Source organism: Pseudomyrmex gracilis, unplaced genomic scaffold, assembly GCF_002006095.1.
Source record: "Pseudomyrmex gracilis isolate BER0280 unplaced genomic scaffold, ASM200609v1 scaffold_36, whole genome shotgun sequence".
NCBI classification, from domain to species: Eukaryota; Metazoa; Arthropoda; class Insecta; order Hymenoptera; family Formicidae; genus Pseudomyrmex; species Pseudomyrmex gracilis.
Window position 1 is genome coordinate 295,041 of NW_018020620.1, and position 19,364 is coordinate 314,404.

At 36.5% G+C, this 19,364-nt stretch overlaps 1 protein-coding gene and 1 long non-coding RNA gene across 6 annotated transcripts; both read left to right on the forward strand.

The window, feature by feature from the left end:
- Positions 1-813: 813 nt before the first annotated feature.
- On the forward strand, positions 814-13,915 carry LOC109852799 (mucin-5AC-like). 4 transcript variants are annotated; one of them, XM_020424295.1, is made up of 16 exons: positions 814-1,257; positions 1,896-2,658; positions 2,994-3,162; positions 3,686-3,766; positions 3,978-5,537; positions 5,893-6,141; positions 6,229-6,330; positions 6,569-6,673; positions 7,128-7,272; positions 7,537-10,073; positions 10,277-10,687; positions 10,835-11,035; positions 11,152-11,684; positions 11,787-12,033; positions 12,184-12,286; positions 12,414-13,915. In XM_020424295.1, the coding sequence occupies exons 3-16, from the start codon at positions 3,058-3,060 to the stop codon at positions 13,193-13,195; spliced, it is 7,161 nt and encodes a 2,386-aa protein (XP_020279884.1). In that variant the 5' UTR covers positions 814-1,257; positions 1,896-2,658; positions 2,994-3,057; the 3' UTR covers positions 13,196-13,915. The 4 variants fall into 4 exon arrangements, with proteins under 4 accessions (XP_020279884.1, XP_020279886.1, XP_020279887.1 ...); XM_020424297.1 differs by having other exon boundaries at positions 11,790-12,033; XM_020424296.1 differs by lacking the exon at positions 814-1,257 and adding an exon at positions 1,522-1,729.
- Positions 13,916-16,726: 2,811 nt separating this feature from the next.
- On the forward strand, positions 16,727-19,360 carry LOC109852803. 2 transcript variants are annotated; one of them, XR_002250037.1, is made up of 3 exons: positions 16,727-17,114; positions 17,265-17,369; positions 17,463-19,360. It is a non-coding gene; the product is annotated as an uncharacterized LOC109852803 (long non-coding RNA). The 2 variants fall into 2 exon arrangements; XR_002250036.1 differs by having other exon boundaries at positions 17,265-19,360.
- Positions 19,361-19,364: the final 4 nt, after the last annotated feature.

Genomic DNA, 19,364 nt, shown 5'->3' on the forward strand with positions numbered 1-19,364 from the left:
TGACGGTAATTGGGCGGGTGACGGTAATTGGGTCTTTTACCCTAATTACTTTGCGAATGACCGGTTGGAAGCGCGCGGTCAAACGTTTGATATCTCTTTTGCTCGACACAAGTAATCAGAGCGAAAACAACTTGTGCAGGGGTCTCACTAAATAGATACGTTTATTTATTCTCTTTATAGAGTCGCAATTTCTTTACTTACGTTATTCTCCGCCAATTCATGTTCCGCGATTCCGCGCTTTTTTTTTTCCCCGCAGCGAATCTACAATTCCGACGCGGCGAATTCCGGAATCACACACCGAACGTAATTCTATTCGAAGAAATTGTAATAATTGTTTTTTTTTATACTTTAAATAAATAACTTTCAGTAAAAAAAAGAAGAATACACTTACTTGCAAGTTACATATTTCCGCGCGCGCGGTTTTCCGACAATTGCGGAGGGATCGCAAGAGATGTGTGTAAAAAAAAGTACAGATGCGAACCAATTGCGTTGAATGAATTTTATTATCGGCCATGTCTCGAAAAAACTAATATACGCGGTGAGAGAACCCGATGAGAGAGACTTTTGGTTCTCGACGCGTCCTCTTTACCGAAGAACAGGAACTAAATGTAAGTTAAGATATATAGTGACAAGAGAATAAAGACGTAGAACAAAAAAACGGTCGCGTGGCCGTTCTACAAATATCTAGTTAATAATCAAAAGTCACTAGCCGGCCGAGAGAAGGCTCTTGTGTCAACGCGCGCGCCAACGAGCGCGCGTTGTGTGTTGTTAAAAAGAATGTATGAACGCGGCGTCATTTGTACGAGATCGCAATCGTTCAATCGCGCTTATTCGATCGCGCGAATTCAATCGCGCGAACGTTTGTTTCTTCAAACAAGTCGGTCTTATCCGCAAGTAATAAGCTGTTGTTGCGCGCACGGTGCGAGGTGTCGCCGGATATCAGCGGAAGCTGGGATTTTATGGAGCCGCACTAATGGCATCCCTGACAAATACATGATGGCCGTTGCCACTGAATATTGTAACGCGTACATGGTGGAAGTGTCGTGTAACTGAAAGTTTATTATTTTCGGTGGAATTGTCCGTGGATTATTCCGTGGATCCGGTTTCGGTGGCTCGCGCGCGCCCGTTCACGTTCACGTACGGTCTGTGAATCGACGGCGGGACGCGAGGTCGCAATCGCCGATGAGATAAATCAGGCGGGAGCGCGAAAATTCCCAGGAGGAAAACACACACGGGGTGGCAAAACCGCGTTCAGAGGTATATATTGACAATTTTTCGTCGCGACGCCGCGCGCATTTTTGCGCGTCGGTCACGTAACACGCGCGTCGCGGCGCCGTCCGCCGGCGTTCCCGGTAGGTTCGAATCGCGAAATTTTCGCCGGATGTTCGGGTTTTCTTTTGTTTACGCCTTGTCAGTCGTGCCTTTTGTTGTGTGCAACCGCGCGCCGCCAGTCCCCCGCCAGTAAGTGAGAGTGAGATGTGTGCGTTATTCCGTTCGCGTGTACGCGCGTGTTGGTGGACTTGTGTGTCACGTAGTGCGCTTTTGCACACACAGGCGCGTCAGGTTATAACCTCAAAGTATGCATCCAGCTGTCGAATTTCTTATTCGAGGCGCCAATTGTTTCGCCAGAATCGAAAAATTGTTTTATACAAATCTACGGGAACGTTCGGCGTGTCGCGACGTTTCGCACACTCGCGATAGGGTCACGTCGTTCTCGTTCGTTCACATCGTATGTTTCCCTTCGCTCTTTTTGCGAGATAGATTTTTTAGAGATCTAGCTTTTGAAAAAATTCAATTTCTTTATATTTCGCGAGAATTTACGCGAACACTTACGTTAGGCTCTTAGGATAGTTTAAATAAGCAGCCGAATTAAGTTTCTGCTTCTTTTTTTGCAGGATACAGATTACAGTCTGAATCTGTACAAGAGGTAGAGAAGTGTTGTAGAGAGAGAGAGAGAGAGAGAGGGAGAGAGAGAGAGATAGCGAGCGCGTGTGACGAGGATAGAGAGAAGCACTTGTTAAAGAAAATTTAATATTGTTTCGAGAAAAATGTCTTGTGAGTAGACGCATAATGGTACAACGCTGCACTTTAAATATTCGATAAATATTTGAGAATGTCTGCGAGCTATTTCCTGGATTTGGGATAGCATGTAATGCGAGTAACATCTTACCTTATAAAAGTGTGATATCTCTGACACTGTCCTTCGTATATGAATAATGCTGCCTTGAATATGGTGCGCAAACATAACATTGCTACATTTATAAATGGATACAATTCTACAACAAATGTACTTTAATTATAAGTCAGGATATATGCGCAATGAGATTGAGGAATTGTTCTTTAACGGATAAAGTAGTTCAGGAAGGAACTACTTTCAATGTACAGCAATGTAATGTTTATGACAGTCAAGAATGGTCGATAATAAAGCAAGAGATTTAAAATAGAGATCAAAGTTAATGATACATATACATGATCTTTAAAAAGCAAAGAATTAGTATTACGTATATACTTTGAAGAATTTAAGACAAAGTGCTCTGAGCTTCATATAAGTGATATGAAATTATATGCATGACTGGAACGGGCAACGTAGGTCGTAGACGTGTTGAGTGGCGCAGAAACGCAAATACTGTTTACTGCATCACCTGTTAAACAACTTTGGTAAATAAAAACGTGACAATATTTATATATTTAATATACTATAATAAATTTATATAATAGACTATAATAGAGTATGTAATAGACTACTGAGTATTTTGTGATGTTTGCATGGTTTTCTACAAATGATAAGAAATTACATATTTAAAAATATGGAACTGCTTTTTAATTACAATTAAATGTAAAACTTGAAAAATTGTTTTTTTTTTTCTTTTATTATGGTTGTTAAAACTTAAATATTTGCATAGATATTGTAGATACAGAGATTTTCAGGTTTTACATATTATTTATGTTTTACAAATTCGTGGTGTATGAATGAGAGAATCTTATTTTAACAGGAAACAACAAAATAAGCTGAAAGGTGGCTAGAGGCTGCCCATAGTAAAGAGGGGCTGCGTGGGCATGCAGCAGCCTCAGTCACGCCCTCTTCTTGGGGACTCAGTATCCTCTACAACTTCCCCCGATGCACGTCGTAATAATCCAGTTGCTGTTTTGACCCAACAACAAGTAAGATTTTATTTTTAAAAACTCCATAAATCTGTTTTTTTCTTGTCAGTCATGTTTTCCCGTATTTTGTGCTTTGTATATACATTTATGTACTATGTATATACGTTATTTCTACAGCAGTTATTTTAAAGTGTGATTATGTATCTCAAACAGGGTACCGATTGTGTATTTATGCGAAGTAGTGAAAATTACAAAAGTGAGAAAGTTTACTAGTTGTCGACTAATAAAATCACAGATATTTTAGTAAATTTTCTCACTTTTGTAATTTTCACTACTTCGCATAAATACACAATCGGTACCCAGATGTATGAAATTTAGAATAGTCTGATGTCACTGTTTGATGTTAAGCCTATGTCACAATACGAATTGGGATTGGATTGAAATTTGACCACTCAGAAGAAAGAAAACCAAAAAAAAAAAAAAAACCTAAAGTTTAGTAATCTTCGCTCTGATTGGTCAAATTGCAATCCAATCTCAATCCTAATCTGTAGTGTGACATAGACTTTAGAAAATCTTACTATAGTTACAGCAGTTACAACAGCTGCAAGCCCAGAATACAAGTGGTCAGTCACTAACATTTGCTTTGCAACAGACATCAAACAATGTAAGTCACTTTTAACACTTATCACTAAGCGAAAATACAGTCAAACCTCGATAACTCGAAAACCTCTATAAGACGAAAATTTTATTCTTTGATAGGTTCGAAACCTCAACAACTCAAAGATTTTAGCTCTTCCTTTGAGATTCGAGTTATTGAGGTTATTCGACTGTATGATATTTGAAATGTTATTTCAATGTCACTTATTTTTTTACAGCCACAGGAGCAAGGGAATGGGTCGACGACTGGAAATCACATAGTCTACGTAAACCAGTTGAATCAGTTGAATCAAAGTACCATAAATCCTTCGGGGACTGGTATGGGCCTACCCCCGGCCACCCCCACTTTTGGGGTGGGCCTTAATATGGGATTGCCACTATCACTATTCAATACCAGTCTTACGTCTCTTACTTCCAATGTTATTACCACGTCAAATCCTCTGCTCAATCTGGGCTTGTCAAACATAAACACAGGGCTGACCACAATAAACCCTGGCCTGAATCACTTGAATGCTATCAATTCCAATCTTACGTCCAATATTGGTTCAAATAACAGTCTGACCAATTTGGGCCAAGATTTGAATAGCATAAATACGGGGGTAAATACTGGAATAAACCGGATCAATACAATAAATTCTACAAACATCAATTCTGGGCTATCTGGAGTAAACACCGGATTGACTGGCGTAAATCCAAATTTAACAAGCCTAAATTCGTCAAGCGTGAATCAGAATTTAACCACGCTGAACACTAATTTGACTGCCGCGAACACTGGCGTATCTGGTTTACCTGCTATCAATCCAAATACAAATTTGACTACAACCAGCATAAATTCTGGTGTAAATCAAGCCGCTCTTAATCGAGCGGCAACTGGTCTGACGTCGACCAGTTTGAATTCGAGTAGTGCGCAATTTCCATTCCAAACGATACAGAGCATTCAGAGTATCGCACCGCACATTGTTGGATCATCAAACATTGCACATGTACCAAATTCAGCTATATCGCATCCTATTCCGAACATTTCAACGATCTCACAAATTTCTAATTCTGGAACTCTTACGAGTTCTAGCATATTCACAAGCACTTCCAGCGAACCGATCCACACAACCGCTGCAAATGTGAATCACGCTTCAAACGTGAATCTCACCACGAATATACCGCACCTTGGTACAATGCACTCTAATTTGTCTAATATATCGACGTCAACAAATGCGCAACACATACCTGGATCCAATGAACCGACTATGCCACTGAGTCATATTTCTTCTTTAATTAGTTCCTCTCAAGCAACTGGATTTCAACAACAGCGACAGTATTCGCAGGGGATAAACCCTGGTTTAAGTACGTCGGTAACACTGACGGGCACAACACAACCGTCGAATGTGGTCAGTACTATGAATACTGTTAAATCTATGCAAACTATTCAGAACCAGAACATTAGCTCGCCGGGCAGTCCGTTCTCGATGCCCCTAAAAAGTCCAGCGTCTAATATAGCACCACCTACACCAAGCCCTAGCCCTAATCGGCTTTTACGTAGAAGTCCAGCGTCAAATTCAATACAATCAAATCGAAACAGTCCAAGTCCGGTCGGCACGTCAACCTCCAGCAGTAATTTTAATATACAAATGCAAAGTCCTATGCAGAGTCCGATGAGTGTTAGCCAAATTCAAAGCCCCGTACTTAGTCCGTATCCGCCTGCGAAAAGTCCTCATCTGTTAAGCGGAAATAACTCTCTCAACAATAGAAGCCCGGCAGGAGGTAGTCCTGGTCCACCTGTGGTAAGTCTCGTAAAATAAAATTCAACACGTTCATTAAAATTTCATCTTGATGTTTCTTTCGTTTTTAATTACGTCCATCGATTCTACTGATATCAAATTTTATTTCATATTCCATGTCTCTTGTAATGTTAACAATATGTCATTATGCATTATTTTTTTGTTTAAACAAGACGCTGTAGACTGAAAAATATATGTTTTTTATATAATATATTATCTGTATTTTTTCTTTTTTTTGTACGTGCATAATAAATGTATCATTCTTTTGTTTATTTAAACATATGAAGCTCTAAAATCCAATACTTTATCTTGAAGTATTATTTCTCTTTATTCATTTTTTTATTTTCTCATCACCCAGGTTAGGCCTAATACACCCCTACTTCAACAAGGGATGCAAGTTGTACAAATAATTGGTACGCCGCAGGGTTATCAGTCCACTCCAACTCAGCTGGTCACTAGAACCCATCTGATTGGAAATCAGCAAATCCAAATTGCAGCTAAGCCGGCCAAACAACCACCGCAAATTTTGCCAAAACCACCAACTCAGCAAGTTACTCCTCCTCAACAAAAGCCACAACGTGCTACCGCTACCACGATTACAAACCAGGTATAAATCTCTTTTCTTCGGTAGATCTAAAAATTTTTAAAACACAGCATATATAATAAGGATGTAAATGTACGCGTTTCTTTAAAGGTGTCACAACAAACTCAGCCGCAACTAGTTCTCACCGGGCCACAACCGAGTCCCACCACAGCAACAATGATACCAACGGCGCAGGGTTTGCTATTGAATCAGGTTATTATTATATATTCAATATTTTTGCGTCATAATTATGTCTGTCACGCTTGCATGTTTCATTTGTAAAAACTGCATAAAAATACACATATCAGTATCTCACATCATATAAAGCTATATATGATATGAGATACTTTGATATGATGCGCTTTGTATCTACTACAACTGCTTATGCATTTCTATTATCACAAGAAAGTGGCTTTATGCTTCATATATTTGTCACATTTATGGTATGTAGGTGTTGCCGTCAACTGGACCTGTTATTGTACAACAACAACCGGGAGGCGTTCAGCTTATATTAAGGACGCCGGCAAATGCCCAGCAACAAACACATACCGCACAGGTGATGGTTTCATCCATTTATCCATGCTCACATTCCCACATGTTTCACATTCATAAAAAAATCATTGCTTATCGAATTTTCAAATATTTTTAAACGACTATGCACTTTTTTTGGCAATAGATGTTTAAAAAAATAATTCTGTTATGAAATTTATTTTATATACAAATAAACACAAAATATCGCTTAAATATCTGAGGACATGTACTGTCTTGTGATATTCAGTCGATCTTTTTTTATGTATGTTTATAAAAAAAATTTACAGCAAAAGAATAATACCCGCGTATATTTCACTTTTATAGTACAAAAAGTGAAAACGCAATCTTCTGTTGTAAGATCGTACGTTATTTCAAAGATAAAAAAAAAAGAGAGAGAAAGTAATAATTCTAAAAGAGAACGCAAGTGATATTGTTGATTGATACGAGAAATTAACTAAATATTTGATTTGTGATTACAGTTGACGCAACAGCAGTTAGTGAGAGTTGTAACGGCGCAAGGCATGCAATTGCAAGGAATTACGCCTACGTTCTTTGCTGTACCTAATGGATTCGCTTCAACTGCTTCTCCAGTGATAAGGCATACTCCATCTAGTCCTGCACCAGGTAAGCTTATCTTTGTGTAGCAATGTTGTAGTAAAGTGATATTTCGTCACATTTTGTAATCTGTTATCGGTTTCGTAATATTTCTGAATTATGCGTACACACAAAATACTCGCGGATTATATAAAGCATAGAGAAGAGGAGGACATGTTGATTGATATTTTAGAAAACACATTATATCCAATATTACACATACAATAACCATTTCATAAAACAGACATTACAAACTTCGATATTAAATTTTGGTTGAATGTTTAAATTTTGTAGCTAATTCAGGAACCGGAAATTCCATCGTAATTCAGAATGCTATGGTACAAAGTCCTCAGTCGCAAATTACCCAAGTCACATCTGGCAACTCGACTGGTAGTAGCTCGTGCACGCAAACTGTTCCGGATCAGAATCTGTTGCCTCCTCCCAAAAAGAAAGCGAAAAAGAAGAAGAAATCCAAACGGAAAGATGATGAACCGCCGAAATTAGATCTTGCCAGTATTATGAAAATATCGGGTATAGGAGATGACGATGATATTTTTGATACCGAATTGCCAACTGATAACGAGGTTCCTTGTCAAGTACAACAAAGCAGCGAGGCCAATCCCGGACAAACGTTGAGCCAACTTCCGTCGCAAGGAACAACCCCCGTCACTTCCGCTCAGAGTCTAATTCAACAAGTACCTGCAACAAATACAACGAACACTCAAGCATCTGCGTCACAAACGTTCAACAGTCAACTTGTTGCCCAACTTCAAATGCCTGTGCAGAATATGATATCGGGACACTTACGATTAGCAGTTGGAGAGGATGGTAAAGTTGTTTTACATCACACTCCGGAACCTAATCAACCCGAAATCGATAAAGCAACTGCGGAAGCTTTGATACGATCTCTGACTCAAGGCGGACAAAATTCGCAGATTATCTCGCAACTATTCGGTCAAGTGCAAACAACATCGCAAAATACACAACAAAACCCACCACAAAGTACAACCGCTCAAGATACAGCAGCCCAACAGCAGCGACAAACCACAGTTCAAAGGCAAAGATACGTCAAATCAACCAATAGAAATCAGGTCTCCACCAACACTGTAAGTTCCACATGCTCTCAAAATGTTATCTGCACCACTAGTCCGCATCAAGGACAGATATGTACGAAGCCGATTAATCAGCAGAAGAGCACGAATATTGTTCCTCAAGAGACCAACGCGTTGCCGAGTATCTGTGTTCAAACCAGCACCGGATCCTTGCAGTCTCTGGAGATACAAACGTCGAAGAACATCCATGTACAAAATCTGATGCAGACCAAAGGCATTCAATCATCAGATCCTACTCTTTTACAAATGAGCGGTAACGCGTCTATGAACGTGGTGTCCACAAAGTCCTCGCCTAATACATTTGGTATCCAGGGTCCTCGAATGCCTAATGTGAGCCAAGCAAGTTCCAATTCCAACATTTCTCTACAGAAGTCTAGTCAAGTACGACTTGCGAACGCTTGTATAGCTACGAACATACGGCAGAGTGTGGGAAAGCAACCGCAGCGACAACCGCAACAACAACATGGCGTTCACGTGCAGAAATCACTGTCTGGCGCAATAGAACAAAGCGGGCATACAGCTAAAATCAATCAAAGCCTTCAGCAAACAAATCATCAAGAGACATTAACGTTGCAAGAGTCACCATTGTTTCAACACAATCAGCAGATTACCGCACAAACTGTGCAAACTCAAAATGTACAGCAAATATTTGAACAAAATTTACAAAGCTCTAATATTCACAATACCATGAACATATTGCAACAACAAAGTTCTTGTAACACAATGCAACAACATGACACTATGAATGTTTTGCAACATTCGAGTATTCAGCAGAATACAATTAATGTGTTGCAACAGAATACGGCGGGCAATGTTCAGAATATAGAGCAAAATTTGCATTCGGCCATTAAAGATACACATACGCAGCAAAACGTTATGACCAGTTTGCAACAGCAAAATACGTCTGCTGTTTTACATAACGCGAGTGTTCAACAAAACGTGAACGTGCAACAGAACGTGAACGTTCAGCAACAGAAAATATTGACAGCGAACACCTTCTCCTCGGTTAATGCACATCACGTAGAGTCTCAGAATTCGTCTAATGTTGTGCATCAATTGATTAACACGCAACAAAACAATCAGAATCAGAATATCGTAATTACGGCCACTCCCGCAACTACTCCCGCTGCTAGCCAACAAAACGAATCTCAAAAGGTAGAATCCCAAGGTGCAAATATATTAAATTCGGCTGCAAACAACATAGTAAATAACGCGCCAAAAATCACACCTGAAATTTTAAACGCGTTGAGAAACTTGAATCCTAACGATCAGCTTTTAATCGCGAACGCGAACGGTCAGATGCAGGTGATCAGTCAGCAATTCTTTCAACAATTTTTGGCCGGGCAATTAAACGCAACGGCGAATCAGACACAACAAAATCAAAATCAGACGCAGAAGATAGTGATTGGTGAGCCGGACTCGAACAATCAGAACTTGCAAGGCGTTCAGATTAATACACCGACGAGCCAAATAATCGTGAACAGTTCTGGCGGAGCTCCAACAATTCAAAACAATATTCAGAACATTGTGGTACAAGCCGCGCCGTCTCAGATGCCGCAACATATACAAATTCAAAATTCTAGTTTCCCTAGTCAGTTCATTGACAATCTGAATCAACAGCAAATTAGAAACTTAGGTAATAATAATCAACCAAAGAAAACGAAAGTTGTGAAGAAGACGAAAGTTGTTGTTACTGCTCAGAGCATCATCAACTCACAGGTATGTTGAATGCTAACTCACATAAGTACGTGTATTATTTTATATATCTTTTAATCTGTTTTATTTTGCGTCATTTTGTAACTCACCAATCCTTATTGGAATATTATATTCTATCCAAAGTTTCAAAAAAATGTTTTAAAGATGTGATGAACTTTTCTTTATCGAAATACTGAATATTATGTCTTTTTTTTTTTTTATTCTAGGCGACAAAAACAGTAACTGTTACTCGACCGACAATGGTCACGGCAAATGTGACCAATATACAAAAAGTTGACAATCTTAATAAAACAATTACGACGGTGTCTCAGAGTACAAATCCTTCTAAGAGCGAACCGACTCACATTATTGTCAATGGTCCTTTGGTCACCTCGAGTACCGGCACCCACGTGTCACTACCATCAAATGGTCAAATGGTACAAAGAGTGCCAGTAAAACGTATAACGCTTCCCGTTCAAAAGCATCAAATGATGACCAACATTCAGGCACAAATCGAAGCTATTATGTCTCGAAAGTCTACCACGCCAGCTGATCAGACAGTATTAACGAAGTTACAGCAAGAACGAGCAAAAATAATAGCTGCTGGGAAAGTCATCGATTTAAATTCCATCAATAGCGTAAGTAAAAAAATGTAGAATTAGAATTGTATATGATTGATTTAAAAGTATAATATGTTAGAAAAATGAGAAACTAAGAAAAAAAGACGCATAAAATTTTACACGCTGAATGAATTTGTGTTTTTTTTTTTTTTTTTTTTTATACAGGCTACTGAAACAGTGGGTGTAAATGTGGTTTCGACAGTTACGTCAAATATACAAAATTCATTCAAGTGTCAGACATCAGCGGCACAAACCCAAACTCCGACTTCCGTTCCGGTTATGCCAGCAACATCTCAAAATCTAAATCCATCTACATCCATAGCAATGCCGAGTAATTCGAATAACACTTACATTACTCACGTATCGGTGAGTAAAATATTAATATAAATTATTAATTTTTATTTTCTTATTTTTTTTATATCTGAAACAACTGATTGTCGAGTATCGTAACCACATACATAACTTAACGTGTTGCTTAACAGGTGCCACAAAGTGTGCAAGGACAACAGCCAGCTGTATCGAATACCGCGACACAGAGTATACATCAGGCGCACACCAAGCAGCACAAATTTTATCAGAACCACGGGAATCAGATGTTGAATCCGTCCTCCGCAAACATACAGATTTTCTCACCACCAATTTCCTCTACAGCAACTTCGCAATTGCAAAACAACTCGCAACAAATTCAAACACAACAAACAAGCATGCAACAATCCACGCAATGCCAAACAGATCCATTGGATATTAAATCAAGTATACAAACACCCAGTCCCACCAAGCAACAAGAATTATCGTCTCCTATCCAAGTTCAAGTTCAAGGAAATTCTCCCACCGGACAAGTAACGTCACCCAGAATGATGGGTAAGGGAACGCAGAGGATTCAGAGTCCTGTAAATACTAGCGCGGGTGTAACAAAGCAACTCGTCAGTCCCAATAGCAGTCCGTTAGTAAGCCCGAGACAGGGCATGAAGAGACGTGCCACTAGTCCAATTTGTAGAGTGAATCGCAACGAATCGTACGTATTTTGAATACAAGTCGTGATAAGAAAATTTTGTCTTTGAAGATTTTATTGAGCATGATCGATGTGTATTTAATTGTATAATTTTTATTTTTTTAGCAGTTTTGAACAACAGCTGAAGATCGATCAAAATGGTGCCATCAATCCAGATATGAACACACCATTTATTAGCAAACGTGATGCCTGCAAACGTTTGTTAAGGTATCATTGTCTAAACGAACAAGTACTCAGTCCCAAAGATTTGGCGAAAGCTGACGAAATATTCGAGGAGACGTCCAAACATCTGTTGAGCAAGTTCAGTGCTATGATGAATAAATACACGTACCTTCTTCTAATGGACAGTATGGTATGAATACCTCCCAATAATTTTTAACAATTATATTATATACGTTAAATATACTTTTTATCGTACTTTTTTCTTTTTATTGAAATAAATCAAGAAAAAAATAATAAACGTTAATACTTATTACATAATATCTTTAAAATTAAATTATAGCGCGAGGTAAGGACTTCAGAATTGATGATGATAGATAGAACCTTTGTGGCTGAAGAACAAAGTATTCTCAACAAGTTACGAGAGCAGGAAGCTAAAGTGAACGGTAATTATATATAGAAAAATTGCCTTTTATAGAAAGTGCATATATATATACACACACACACACTCACAAAGAAAATATTAAATAAGAAACTAAGTTAATTTTTAACATGTTACAAATAAAATTGCAGAAGAGTTTAACAAGGAGGAGAAGCCTTTGGTGCCAAAAATTGAACCTGGTCTTATGGAAGAAGGCAAACCAACTTTGCCAACACCACCACTGGCAAACGTGTCTGTAAAACGCGAATTAGAAGATGACTTTCCGAGTGACGAAATGGAATGTAAACCAGTGATGAAAACTACAAGTAGTACCAGTGGCGATTACGACGAGTGGATGGAAATCCAAAAGGAACTAGGTGTATATCCATCTACTACGGACGCTTTAAAATGTAAAAATGGCAATAACGATAATAACAGTGGTGGTAATAGTGCGTGTAGTGTTACGGCTATCACAAGGCCATCGAAGATAGAAAGAACACGAGCGAACGGTGAGTGTCTTCGTACGAATGTTGCGAGTACATGCGTATCCGGTGTCTCGAACGCGATTATGAAGGACGATTGCGAGCAAAACATAGCTCCGCCTTTTGATAGGCGATGGTGTAGCGCCATCGATCTCGAACGGGATCTGTTAGAGGATACCGATAGCTTGGACGGCTTGGCCTTGCATTCGCAGACGCAATGTCCAAGTAGTAGTGTTCACGTAACGAATAGCAGCGACAGCGGAACTGCCGGCAACGAGCACGAACATGAAATCAATGCACAAGTGCAGTCCGCCATTGATAGCATTCTGAATCTTAAAAATTGTCCTACGAATACGTTGTCCGGCAGTAGTAACGGCAGTACGTCATCGCAGTCTGGAAATTCGAAGGACACTGCATTGGACCAAGCAGTCCGCAGCATCTTAGGCTCGTGACCCTCCTTTAGCAAAGTATGTTAAGAAGTAAAAATTGAAAATAGGGTATATCAAAGCAAATTATGCATTTTAAGAAAAATTAGAAAAACTGTGTAAGTCAGTTTTTTGTAATTTTTGAAAGATATGAGTACCCACCATTATATACAAACTTCGTTTTCTTTTGGTATTGATACATCGTATGTGCGAAAATTTGTTTTTTGATACCGCGCATAACTTGATACCTAAATTATTCGTGTAAATCTCTTAACATTTTGTGTTTGTATAAATCATATATGTATACGTGTATGATCTTTATTTATGAATTGTTCATAACGAAGCAAACTCTCGATTGATGCAACACACATATGGCGCAACACCCACAAAATTCCGACATGTCAAAGATCATTTTTGTTTTTTTTTTCGCAATATGGCAATAATTATTCATAGTATATATAAAAAAAAAAAAAAAAAAGAAACACCATGTATACTTTCCATTAGTCTAGCTGTATTAAAGCCACTGCATAAAATCTAATTCTAGCAGCTGTACATGTGAATAGGATAGATAGATAACTCGCGCACAGATTTTACAATATGCCGCAACTTTGTAATGTAATTTTGTAAAAAGTTAATTATTTAAAGCAAACACTTATTCCACTCTTTATCTATAGTACTTGTAGAACGATCCATATTGATACTTAACAAAAAAAAAAAAAAAAACAACGGGAAGGTAATTATTGTAAATACGTTTTTAAGGTATATATTATTAATATTATTAATTATTATATTATATTATGACTTATTTGTATTTTATTGTTATTGAGAAATTTATTCTCGGAATTATTACTATTACTGTATTATTAATGACATCATTGTACGAGGAAATGAATGGGCATGATATGATACAGGATAGAATGTATTAGCAGATCAATAGACACTAATAGCACCAATAAGAGACTGAGATATATTAAACGAAAAAAAAAAAAAAAATCGCGAAGAAAAGTATTCACGGAAGTGTCTGTCGTTGGCGGTACAACCGGGAAAGATAAATTTTTTTTTATGCGAAGAGCGAAAGAGCTAAGAAAACTTAAAATCTGAATTGGGGAAACTACAATGTTTAGATGACATTGTTTTATAGCACGCTCTGTATTCTCAAACATAAAAATCATGGGAAACGTGTTAAATAAAAGTATTTTAATCTAAGCTTTTTACTTATTCTTTTGTGTAGATTTTTGCCCTCTTTCCCACAAAATTTGTATGGTTGTACCGCCAAACGCAGTATAGATCGCTAAATACGAAAAAAAAAAAAAGAAAGAAAACGTTTTTTGTGAGTATTATTTTGAATTTTTGTTTATCATACATATATATATATATATATATACAGTCTCTCAAAATATTACGACGCAAAATCAAAGAACAGGCAATTTCTAAATAGTGTATAATGTTTTATGACCTTATTAGCATCACACATACGGACTTTACAGTAGATATGTGAGTTGAGCGTGTTGGAGAGTTCATATGTGGAAAAAGGATAATCACATAATATATATGTGTGTGTGTATGTATATATGTGTATATATATATATATGTATGTATATATATATGTATATATATATGTATATATATGTATATATATTATTGGAGATTTTAACGATATAATTTTTTCTCTTTTTCTCTCTGTCTCTCGGCATTGATCAGCAATGTAGATACATTCCTGTACCAATGTATGGATTTTATCCTTAATTTTATTTTACTGCGTGCATGAAAAATATTTGAATGATTAAGCAGTAGGACTCCGTTCTACGATTTTAATGACAGAATTGTGTATTGTTCCTTCTTTGAATGTTTTTATAAAATTATAGAAAGTGCGATATAATATATATGTGTTCTCTGCAGATAAAAGTTTTATTATGTGAACTCTTGGTCGTCTATATTCTTTTTCTACATGTATGTACCTAAAACGACTCTCCATACGCAGCGGGAATATATTTAAAAAATAATAATAATAATAATAAAAAAATAAAAAAAAAAAAGAAATCGTTTCTCTGGCAGAGCAATTGAAGACTGACGTATATAAAGAAAAAGAAACTTGCACAACTATGTAATGCATTAACAGTAAGAAATAATAATCGTTTGTACATACATGATGTTTAATTACACTCTCGACGGCAATTGTGACTTAAATAAAATCCTTCACAGATTTAAAAACAAAGTTTTCGATATGCTAAGGTTTCTTCGATCCAAATAAAAAATTGCCGATATTTCGCGCGAGTGTGCGCATGTAGATCCCGCATCCTTGTGTCTGTTTAAAAATTTATACATTTCGCAAATTGTGACTATTATGAGATATATATATATATATGTGTATATATATATATATATATAAACACCGCTGACGAGAGTGAAGACAAATGACACGGTGATACTGCATATATATGTGTATATGTATGTGTATATGTATATGTATATATACATATATGTATAAGTGTATCAAAATATTATATATACATAAAATCGCATAATTTAAAGTTTTTATTTTGGTTATCAATATTTCTCCAAAAGTTATTTTCATGTAATATACCGCAATATTTACATGTATTACAAACATTTTATATATATATGCATTGTATTATTCTTTATCAAACTCAATTCTCCTTTTATGTGATATATTTTTCGCACACGTCTGCGATTTTTTTTTTTTTTTTTTTTTTTTTTAATACAAATTTCTCGAGTTTTCTTTTGTGATAAAGCGAACGTATTTTATCGTGTAATATCTACTGACTGTAATAAGACTTGAATGTGATACATTTTTTGTAAACGAGAGTTTTCCAACTCCGTCTCCTTTTTCTCTCTTCATTCAATATCAATCACTATCTCACTTTTGTTTTAATTTTCTTAGGCGACAGAGGTGCTGTTAATCTCCATTACAGCATAAAAATATTGAATAGCAATCTATAGTTCTATATATGGTTAAAGGTTACACAAAGATTTACATACCGCTCATCTATCCACAAGCATAATAGAGGTTGCGTTCTTCAAAACAATTGCAGCCTTTTATGCCTTGTTCAAATTCGTCGCCAATGCTAAGCTATATCTCCGAACTATATATCCAGCTATTGTTTATCTTCTTATTAATAAGTTTGTTTTACAGCCTTTTTAACCCCGACGACATCATCGTCTTTATTAAAAAAAACGCGCCTTACCCCGCGCCATCTACCGAGCACTCGTGCCAGTACGGCGTAACCAATCGCGAACAAGGGATATCCCCGTCTATGGCTGCGTTCCGTTTCACGCATTTATCTATAGTACGCGTGACGTATAGTATAGATAAATGCGCGCAATGCGTGAAACGGAACGCGGTTATACACACTTTCTCGTTGCAAACGTCAAAATGGAACGTGTTCTCCAAGCGATAGCCAATCAATAGGCTGCTTTTCCATAAGAGTAAAATGCCGATTGGCTACCGCGTTGTTTCGTTGTAACGCGTTGACAGGTTCTGATTGTTAGAATTAATATTGCGGTGGGAAAACGCGTGTATTTCGGGGTGGCCCGCTACTAGCTGCTACAACATCTATTTAGATATTTAATTGAGACAATGTGAGACGGACCTGTTAGAATAAACAGGGAAGAGATAAAGAAGAAAACAAAAAGGAAGAGTTGCTATAAAGAAAAATTCTCTTGCTATATAAAGGAAAATCGTATTACGTGCGTGAGATATATTCAATCAATTTGCGACGATATGATGTACGTCGACTTAGCAAGTTCCTTGTCAGGAACAACCCCGAGAATCCGGGGCTATACGAGCCCCGAAGAAAATGGCGTGAACACCAGCGGAACAACCGACAAGAAGACAAATCGAAAATCCGTTACGAGGCAATACTCGGTACTGCGCAACGCAAAACAATCCAGTCACATTCAAAAACAAAAAAAGAAATGGAAGATGGTACGATAGCTGTGCAATGTCGTGTTTTTGTTTGACAGCAAAATTTTTGTCTTCTACTGTTATCTCTTTATGTCTCTCTTTATTTCTCTCTCTCTCTCTATTGTAATTATTATTATTTTAAGTGTCTTTTTCTTAATTGTACATTTTCAGAAGAAGAATACATTAGAGTGCAAAAATTCAGAAAGCTCAAAAAAATTTGAAACTGAACAAATGATCAAGGTGCATTTCAAAAAAAAAAAAAAAAAAACGGCTTCGGTGAGTTCTTAATTAAAGTAACAAGAATTTTTAGTTCGTGATAATTGAACTCGGAGCTAAAGGAATTTGAAGTGTCCGTTGCTTAATTGATAGATTTATGGAAAAATTTTGGAGATAATTAATTAAAGTAAAAGAGCACATGCAAGAGCTCAAGACAAATCGTGTACGAGTACGAAACGACGTATTGTGACGCTATAGATTATCGAAACAGAGACAAGTAGAAGTAATTTTATTCTAGTTTTGTTATGTCATTACGATGCTTGTTGTGTTAATTTTTTTATCATATATAATTTTCTCTGCGTCTTAAAAACGTATATCTCTAACTTTTTATATTCTCACATCATCACACCTATGTGCAGCAGAAAGAAGGTATGTGATATGTACATGTGTCTATGTATGCGTGTGTATGTACGCACATTTAAAAGTGTACTTTACGCACTAAAAATACCGAAGTATAGAAAAATGTCTAGGAAAATTTTTGAAGGAATATTATAGAATCAAAAAGCAGAATTAAAATACAAATTTGCACCATAGGTATGTGTAAATCACAAGCTTCTTTAATACATTTATTCTTATATTTCATATTTATACACAAGTAACTATTGTTATTAATTATTAATTATTATTATAGCATTTAGCGATAATGCATCTCGGTCTCAATTGGTTAATATTTGACAAAAATACAAAAATTATTAATGTATAATAATTATATCGTAAGAACAAACGTGTTTACTCTGCAAACTTACATATTTTGTCTTTAGAGAAACATCAGCGTTTTTTTCAGTTCTTTTTTTTGTTTTCTCTAGTTCCCTTCATTTCCCCTTGCTTTTTTCACGCATTATACATTACACACTTATTATATATATATATATATGTATATTTTTTTTTTTTTCTGTTCTAATTCTCGAAAAGTGCGTGACTAAAAACAAATACTAACTCACAACAAAAATTTATATAATATATATATTTACTCGATTCTTTGCTGCAAATCGTTTACTTTATCGATGCTAGCTATGTATGTATATGCGAAACACGCGTATGTCAGAATGAGCTGTTTGGGTAGTTCCCATTAAGTCCGTGGGACTACGTCGAAGATATAAATGTAATCCAATTCTTTCTCAAAAAGCTTGAGTTTTACAGATTTACACTTTTCTTCGGGAAAAAAGAAAAAAAAAACTAGGGAAGCTAATCTACATTTGGTCTTCCAAGTTTCTCAAAAAACGCATTCTACTCATACCGCATCTATACGCAAAAGTTTTTCATGTATTTATATATTTATATATTTATATATATACGCGTAGATATATGTATATATATATATATAGATATATACTTAACGAGACTTTACTTACAACTATTTACTTCTCGCTTACATTAGCGATACTTAGTAAAGCTTTGAACGACTGCCGTGGTTGAGTCGGTTCATTCGTGATGAGAGAAGAAATATTATTCTTCACGTTTTTTTATCGTACACACACGTAAGTCGTAACAATTCTCACAGCACCTTTGTGAAAAATGTTTACATTATACTTCATCCGAAGAAAACATTTCGTGCGTTTGCGTCCGCGACTTTTGTATTTTTCTCTTGCTCATCCTCCAACCGAGAGAAATACATCAGCGCGTTCAGTTATATTCACAATGCAAAAATGTGGTTTTTTTTTTTTTTTAAAGAGTACATGTTTTTTTGTTGGTCAATGTATTGTTTTATTCCGATTAGTATGTGTATATGACTTATATATATTATAGATCGCATACTTGTGTGGTGATCAGTATGAAGAATGCAATATATCAACGGATGTATACCAGACGGAATTGATACATATAATGTAGTTAGCGTTTTCCTTTCATTACGATCTCAATAAAAAATATATATATAAACATCGCTGTGTGTGTGTGTCTTTTTACTCATTGTTACTGCACAAACGTACTTGATTATCAGTATTCATCCCTATATCGATCTTTTTCTTTGTGTTCTCTTTCTCTTGTTGATTCCTT